Source organism: Balaenoptera borealis (assembly GCF_965194805.1).
Source record: "Balaenoptera borealis genome assembly, chromosome: 8".
NCBI classification, from domain to species: domain Eukaryota; kingdom Metazoa; phylum Chordata; class Mammalia; order Artiodactyla; family Balaenopteridae; genus Balaenoptera; species Balaenoptera borealis.
Genome location: NC_138865.1, coordinates 29,987,403 through 29,995,610, shown reverse-complemented (window position 1 = coordinate 29,995,610; position 8,208 = coordinate 29,987,403). Strand labels below are relative to the sequence as shown.

The 8,208-nt window shown below is 57.9% G+C and overlaps 1 protein-coding gene across 1 annotated transcript; it reads right to left on the bottom strand.

Moving 5' to 3' along the window:
• Positions 1 to 332: 332 nt before the first annotated feature.
• LOC309633778 (NUT family member 2F-like) lies at positions 333 to 7,899 on the bottom strand (the record flags this gene model as incomplete). The annotated part of the gene is made up of 7 exons (XM_082403037.1): positions 333 to 1,127; positions 1,649 to 1,765; positions 2,167 to 2,547; positions 2,956 to 3,088; positions 4,136 to 4,264; positions 5,215 to 5,929; positions 7,884 to 7,899. 7 exons carry the CDS (start codon positions 7,897 to 7,899, stop codon positions 333 to 335), a joined length of 2,286 nt encoding a protein of 761 aa, XP_082259163.1.
• Positions 7,900 to 8,208: the final 309 nt, after the last annotated feature.

Genomic DNA, 8,208 nt, shown 5'->3' with positions numbered 1-8,208 from the left:
TCCTGTGACCTCCCTCACCCTTCCTTCCTCTCAGGTTCGCTCTCTATGGAGCAGCTCAACACGAAGAAGATGACAGTGGCCTGAGAGCATTTCCCACCAAAACTATCTTTATTCACAATTTACATACATCACTCCAAAGGTCCTGCCCACACCCACCTCCCCCACCTCCCTAACCCCCCACAATCGCACTTCCCCTCCCCGCCCTGCTGGTCCTGCCCTCCCTCCCTTCCCCCCACATCCTCCAGGATCAGCACTGGGGTGAGGAGGAGCCCCTAGGCTCCCCTGGGGGCCGCCCTGGGGGGCTCGCCCTGGAGGGCCGGCCCGGCTGTTCCCTACTGGCTGCAGTGCTTCCTCTTCTTCTTCCTCCTCTTCCCTGTGACAAAAGTGTCACGCTTTCTCTTTCTCGGCTGTGAGGGGCGAGCCAGCCCCAGAGCCAAGGCTGGCCTCGCAGAGACCCCGTGGCCAGCCCCGGGGATGGACAGCTTCTCAGCAGCGGCTGGGCGCCCACACAGAGCCCGCTTCCTCGACTTGGGAGCGGCTGGTGGAGCTGGGCTGGGGCCTCTTCTCTGAGGGGAGGGGTCCTGGGGAGCTCTCTGGGCCCCCCAACCTCCAGGGGAGGCCAGGCCTGAGGCAGGGGCAGGACTCTGGGACAGCCAGCAAGGCAGCAGGCTCTGCGGGGAGGCAAAGAGGAAGGCCAGGCTGGGGAGCTCCTCCTCGTCCTCACTGGACGCGTCCCTGGGCCCTCGGGCCTCCCGAACAGGAGACGCCTCTCTGAGAACAGACGCATCCCTGGGTCCCAGTAGAGGGCCAGTGTGCCTTTGACCCTGGGGAGGGGAGGGCCGTCCGGCAAGGAATGGAGAGACCTCCTGACGTCCTCGAGAGGGAACAAAGACTTTGGGCCCGAACGGGCCAGTGTCTGCTCGGATGGGCCTATGAAGAGCCTCAAAATCAATCTCTGGTGGGCAGGCTTCATCACTGACCCCTCGATGGCGGTCTTGGTCGTGCCTCTGGGCACCTTGGCCGGCGTGGGACTCAGATGGACTTGAGCCCATTCCGGGTGCACTGTGGCTCGGGGCTGCCGGCCCACCCTCGTCCTCTTTCAAGGCCAGGAGTCGTTTCTGCACCAGCTGGTAGGAGGGAGGAGGACAGTGACGGCTCCACGCGCACGTGTGAGAGGAGGAGCACTGGGCAGTGGGACAATGGCCCTGGGGGGGAGGAGGGGACGGGTGACCCCAGGACTAGACTCCAAATACAGACACGGTGGCATTCCTGCCATCCTCCTGCACCTTATTCCCAGCTGTGTGTCCTTCCCTCCACTCCCGGCTCCCCATCCTCTCCTTCCTATCACCCTGCACTGTACCCACCCCAGAGAGGGCCCTTCCCCATGCCAGGTCTCCGAGGTAGGGAAGGGATGGACAGAGCCATGTGGGCCTCCTGTTCTGGGGCCCTAGCTCTCGCCTGCTCACTGGGGTCCCTCCGTGCCCTGGTCTTCCTGGGTGTCCCTTGTCTCCCCTGTTCTACCTGCGATCCCTCCCTCCTCTGGCTCCCCTGGGCCACCTGGTTTCCCCTGTCCCCTGGATCACCTGGGGTCCCCCCTCCCCTGGAGTCCCCTGGCTCCCTAAGTGTCCCTCTCCCTCCCCTGGCTCACTTCTTCAGGGGTGAGTCCTTCCTCCTGCTCCAGCTCCTCAGCAAGGGCCAAGAGATCCAGCTGTGGGTCTGGGGAAAGCAATTCTGCCAGGAATCGAGGGTGAATGACTGCCTCCACCTTGGACAGAAAGAAGAGGCTGTGAGCATCCTTGGCCAGGAGTGGCCTGTGACACAAGAAGACCAGGAGGGAAAGTGAAAAGCAGAGACCCACCCCCACTCTCCTCCACAAGGCGGGGATGGTCAGCACACACACAAACACACACACACACACATACACACATGCACATACACAGTCACACACAAAAGAGCACATATACAGATGCACATAAACAGACACAAAGGCATACACACAGACACAAACATATACACACATACACCTGCGTAAACCTCCCCTAACACCAGGCTCAGGAACAAGGAGCTGAGCTTAAGTCCCATCGGCCTGAGCAGAACCCAGATCTTGGGTGCTGAGAGTTCCATGCCCTGGCATCTTGTAGACCCCAGGTTCCAAGCCCAGCCTACCATGGTGACAAAGTCTTCCTGGGAACACAGCTTGTCAATGTAGCTCAAGAGACCCGGGTCCAAGTAGGTGCTGTCCTCTTCCTGCTTCAGCTCATTTCCATCCTCTCCACATTCTGCATCTGATTCGCCAGTGGCTGAGTGGACGGGCCCCACCAGCGCCTCCATGATGTCCACATACTCCCTCACAGCCTCAGGGGGAATCTCCTTGGGCGCCTTGGGCTCCGGGGTCCGCTGGGATCTGTGTGGCTTCGGGTGCGAGGGCTGGGCCCTGGGGCCGCACATCCTGGGAGCACAGGCTGAGGCAGAGCAGGAGGAAGGGAAGGAAGGTGAGGGACTCCCGGTCCACCTCCTGACCACCGACCGCACGTTGGTGAGGGCATTGTTTGGGGGACATTGATGTGGGTGTGGGAGGGGCCAGGACCATCTGAAGCCTCATGCACAGTTGGAGAGGGGAGGTTAGGGGGTCATCTAAGAGAGTCACAAGTAAGGAAGTGGGGAACCTCCAATTTTCTAGGGGTCTCCCCATCAAGCCCACTACTTAGGCAGACTTCGTGTGGGGTCCTTTGACAGGGAGGTGTGAGAGGAGTTACAAAACTGACCAAGTCAATACCCCGTAGTGACAAAGGGCAGCTGAGACCCCACCCCCCCAACCCCCACCTCGGTGGCTGTTTTGGTTGAAAGACCAATGCCCCTGTCTTGAAAGAAAAGGATCCACATGGGGACGGTGGCCAAGCCTAGGCCCCTGTTACCTGTGCCTTCAGCTCCAGTGGGAAGCTGGGTGCCTGGCTGAAGGCGCACTTTCGGGGCTGGGGGCCCCCGAGGATCCAGCTTCGGTGGGGCTGGAGGAGGCAGGTCCTGCGCGCACTGCCTCCACTGCAAATGCTGAATGTGCGTCTCCTCCTCGGCCGCAAATTCCATGAACCTGGGGGGTGACGGAGGCACAGGCCACCCTGAGAAAAAGGCCTGGGTTCTGGAGCCCAACAAAGGCAGCCAAGAATGAGACACTGGGAGAGGATGTGCCTTGGGGCCGTCAAGGCCCTGTGAGGTGCTGTCCACAGCAGAGAGCTGCTCCTGGAAGTGATAACAAGATCTGGGACCCTTCCTGCCTCACCAGCACTGGAGGGCATTCAACAGCATAGACCCAGGTCGCTGAATTGAACCAGGTCAACGGGACACATGGCTGACCCAGGGGGCACCCTCCTCATGCCCCCCATCCCCATCCAGAACCACATGAAGGGCTGACAGCCAGAGGCTGGAACAGGCATGTGTTCCCCACAGGGGTCCTTGCCCGAATCCAGGACCCTGGGCTGGGAATGAGAGTCCTGGAAGATAAACCTGGAGACAGGGCCCAGGAGAGGCTGGACGATGTGGATGCTGAGCTTAGAGGAGAGGCCTTCCTTTCCTCTGAGAGGCACTCGTTTGTTTGCTTTTGTTTCTTAAACCAAGGGGATTACCATGGAGCAAACACTGGAAGGGCCGGAGACCCTTGGGCTGACGACAGCTGGCTTCCCCAGCTTCTTCAGGGATTCCAGGGTACCCACTTAGGCCACTTTTCATAAGGAGAGGGGGTCCCAAATCTATGTCAGTGGCCGCCAGCCACCCACCACTAAGGAAGCAGCAGGCTGGCGGGTGGAGCTCTTTCCCCGGCCCAGCCCATATGGCCAGAGTTGGACCCCTACTGGACTCACAGCTTCACCCTGCCCCGTCCTAAGACCTTCATATCAAGGCAAGGGTAGGTCAAAATCAGGGGAAGGCAGAGCTCCTGGTGGAGGAAGGACAGAAGTCTCAAACTCTCAAGGTGAGGGAGGGGTTTCTGGAGGACAGTAGGGCCCCTGGGCTGCGGGGACCCTGTGCTGGGTGACAGCCCTTCTCCTCTGTCCTCTCTGATGAGCACCCTCATGGCCAGACCCTGCCCTCACCCACTCGCCTCACCCTCCACGCAGCCCCTGGGCCCAGGACGCTGACTCACTTTTCCGCCATCTTGTAGTAGATCATCCGGTCAAGGTTGCTTATGCGCCGCCATTCCTGCACGGCCCTCCACAGTCCCTCCTCCTGCGTCATGCTGGGCTTCAGGCGGGCCAGGGATCGAAGCACTGGGCTGTAAGCCCTCGGGGTCAGTGTCTGGGCACAGCCCAGCCCCCACCTGCCTGACCCCACCCGACAATGTGGACCACACATCACTCAACACAGCATGACTGAGCAACAGGAGGTGAGAGGCGGGTGTCTGGGAGGGCAAAGACAAGCCTTCCCAGCCACTGCTGTCACCGCCTCACACTCACTCAAGGATGACCATCCACTCCCAGGCTAGAGCTGAGACATTTTGCCTTGGGGAGCTCTTTTCCTCTTCAAGGCTGCATTTTCATCATAAAAATCACTATCATCAATGAGGCGTGGCATGTGCCAAGCAATCTGCTAACACTTCATAGATTAGCCCAAGGCGTCTTCGGCACAGTCCTCTGAGTGAAGTGTAATTGTCCCCTTTTTACGAGGGACCGGAGGTTTAGGATGGAAATGCCTGCCAGGCTCACAAGTCTAGTGGGAGAGAGCCCACGCCCTTAGGAGAGCTCTACCATCACCCTGTTCCTCGTGGAATTCTCCACAACGAAGTGGAGGCATGCATAAAGCGCCCTCCTGGGCCCCGCGCTCCTCCCCCTCCTCTGAAGTGACCTCCCCTGGCCATGTACGCTCAAGTCCTGTATGAAGGACACGGCACCACAGGACAGTGCGGCATCCACTCCTTGGCTCCTCACCTTACACCACGACCCTCTCTGACTGCAAGTCTTCAGTCCAGATTACCATGAGAATCATGGAAGAGCAAGCTGGCCAGACTCACAGGGTGGTGGGGCCCGTTGAGATAGGGCACATTTCAGTCCTGATGTCACGGACTGGCAGGCCCACCCATGTGACCGACAATGTGCCTTCTCAGCATGGACATCGCCCTCACACCTTCCTTCCAGTATCCCTAGAAAGCTAACGTGCGAGTCCATCCCCAGTTCCTCTTTATCTAAAAGCTCCCATAAGCTCAGGACCCCCTGAGCGTTCACTCACATGAGAAAGCAGGAAAAAGCTTCTGCATCAGGACTCCGGTGAAAGTGTCTCCGGGCCAGGGGCTTGAGGTGTTGCCAACGTCGGAAGTTACTGTACACGCTCTGGGTGTTAGAGGAGCCATCCTGCGAGGCGTTGGACTGGTTGGTGGCCAGGCGGCCCTCCCTGGAAGTGCCATGTGGCCATGGCCCAGAGTTCACTGGGCGAATGATAGGGGCCAGCTGGGCAGCTGGTGGTGGAGCTTGAGGAGGAAAGCCTGGGGTCCAGCCTCCCTTGCCAGCCTGACTAACTCCAACAGCTGGAGCAGTCACAACGGTCCCCATCACAGGGGTTGCTATGAATACGGGTGCAGGACATGCAGCACTCCTGCTGAGGGCCCCTGGAGCGCTCCAGTTGAGGGGGGCCTGAGTAACGACAAAGGTCTGAGTCTGGGGGGCCTCCACTGGCCTCCCTTGTGACCTGACTTGGACAGTGAGGTTGCAAGCCCCAGGGGCACTGGGGCCATGGCCACCATTAACCACCAAAGGCGTCCTGGGGAAAGCTGGCAGCAGCAGGCTGCTGCCAGGAGGGAATGCTGGGGTGATGGGACGTGGCAGGTGCTGCTGCCAGGGTGGCCGGTGCCGGGCGCCAGGAATGGGTGGAGGGAAGGGCACTGCCGTGAAAGTAGACAAGGAGGCACCGGGGTTCATGGTCACATCCGTTCCCAGCACTGGACATGCTGTTGAGGCAAAGGAAAGGAGTGAATGGAGGAGGAGAATGGGCAAGTGGGACCGAGGCTTTCTGTGGCATCAGAGTGTACATCTCCACAGGTCAGGGACACTTGGACAAGGGAAACTGTGCAGCGTGCAAATGTCTTCAAGTGATTTTCATGCCCTGACCTCCAGTTGAGCATTATTCCACTGGCGACCCCGTGCCCATCCACCAAGGTCCCTGAACCCTGTCTGCCGAGAAGAAATCGCCTCAGCAAGCACTGACTTGGAGAGCCTCCCTAAGGCACCCCCTGGCACCTAAGCCTCACAGGCTGTCTCCCAAGACCTGGAACTGGGTGGACATCCGCTCTGTGAGAAATGCCCCTCAGCCGGCGTACTAGCAGGTAGGGACCTTCTCCAAGGTAAGTTCTAGGCCCCCAAAGGCCCTTTGTGGACAGGCACTGTGTAAAATATTGGGGCCCCACCTCCTCCTCAGTCCTCCTTTTCCTGATGCTCAGTAGAAATCCCCTCTTTCTTTCCTAGCCTCACAAAACAAAACAAAATGCTGGAAAATATCTCTCTAATGGAATCTTGATACAAACCCTTAACACTGGCCCAGAATGCACCTGCATCTCAGAACAACCCACAGCAGACATGTAACATGGGCCAGGTCCTGCCACCCCCTCCCCAGTGCCCAGAGTCACTGTCATCACTCAGGAGTTCTGTTCCTAGGAGGCGGTGCGGGTTGGGGGGGGTCTGAGAAGTAGGTGCGTGTCCCTTAGATTCTGTCATTTCACAGCCAGTGATGGCTGCAGAGGATTAAACAAGGGCCAAAGAATTGTCATGTTACATTGGTCGTGGGAGTACAGACCGCCTGTGGTCCTTCCCCTTCCAGCTCCCAATAATGGAAAGACAATCTAAGAAGCAGGCATAAGCCAGGTGCCATGGCGATCAAGTTGTCTGGAACACATCCTTGTTCAGGAGAACAAGGTACACACCACGGTGCACCTAATTAATTAGAACAGGTGTCATAGGACGTTTAATAATAACACAGAAGATCGTCTTCCTGCCCCTGGGCTACACTCCTTCCCCCTTTAAAAGAGGAAGCAGCCTTCACAGACAATCCACCCATAACAACCCCACTCCACATCTGTCCCCTGTCCATGAAGGAGTGACATGAAATATGAACAAACTCTTCCTCTCAAGGCAGCCTGAGAGTCCACCATGAGATATGGGACGAGATGAAGTAGGTCTGAAGTACTGCGATTCCACAAAAGCAAGAACAATTCAGAGCAACTCAGGAATCTGAGCCCTCTCTTGGCTGAAGTTACACGGTTGCCCATCCCCTGTTGAATCCCAAGCAACAGTTGCCTGAACTGAGAAGTGAGCTCTGGGCTGGGAGGAGTGGACGAGGTGTGGGCTGCGGCAGTTAGAGTAACCTCCTGCCTAGCTCTCGGAGAGGACACTTCACTGCAGGTGTGGCCACACACAGCCCCACTGAATAGTTTTCTCACCAAGACCATCTCTCCCCACGGCCCCCTTAGATACAGTATGCTCCTGTTCAAATGCCTTAGAAAGATATGGTGAGGCAAGCTTCAGGTGTCTCAGGAACACAAGACACGTCTAGGCTTTCCTCATGACCCTCCCTGTGTCACCACCAGGACATCACACACATCCTTACACACACGTTTCAAAGTGGCTTGTCTCCCTTCTAGAAAAAATCAACCTGCCTGCTGCCATCCTTTCTCCATAGCCAGGGCAATTCCTCTTGATCCACCTCCAATGACCCCTCCTCCTCAGTGCAGTCTCAGGTTTCTTCAGGCTCCCCAGTCTCCCCAGGTGAAATGTCCTCGTGTGTCCAGGGCTCTCTTCTCCCTCTACTTCAGTCCAACTGTGTGCCCACCGTGAAGTGTCACGTGTGAACCCGAAGGATGTGAGGGATGGCAGGGTCTCTGAGAACACACCCCCAGCCTATAGGCTTACCTCCTTCTGAAGCCATCCTGCAGGCTTGGGCACGGACTACTGCTGCCTGGTAGCCTCAATGAGAAAAGTCAAGACCAGGACCCAGAGAGTGACCTGCTTCAGCAGACGCTCAGGATCCAAGTGAAGGAGGGGCAGGTTTGAATCTAAACATTCTGCAGTGAGGGAGGGGCAGAGGGCACGTGGGTCTGGGTAGGGTGGGGGTGGGGAGACATTCCACGAGGGCTCTGGCAGGTAGGCAAGAACCGGAAGTTCCTTCCACCTCACACAGTGGCAACACAATTGGCGTGTGCCTCTTTATGCAGTTTATAAACTGTTTTTTTGATTC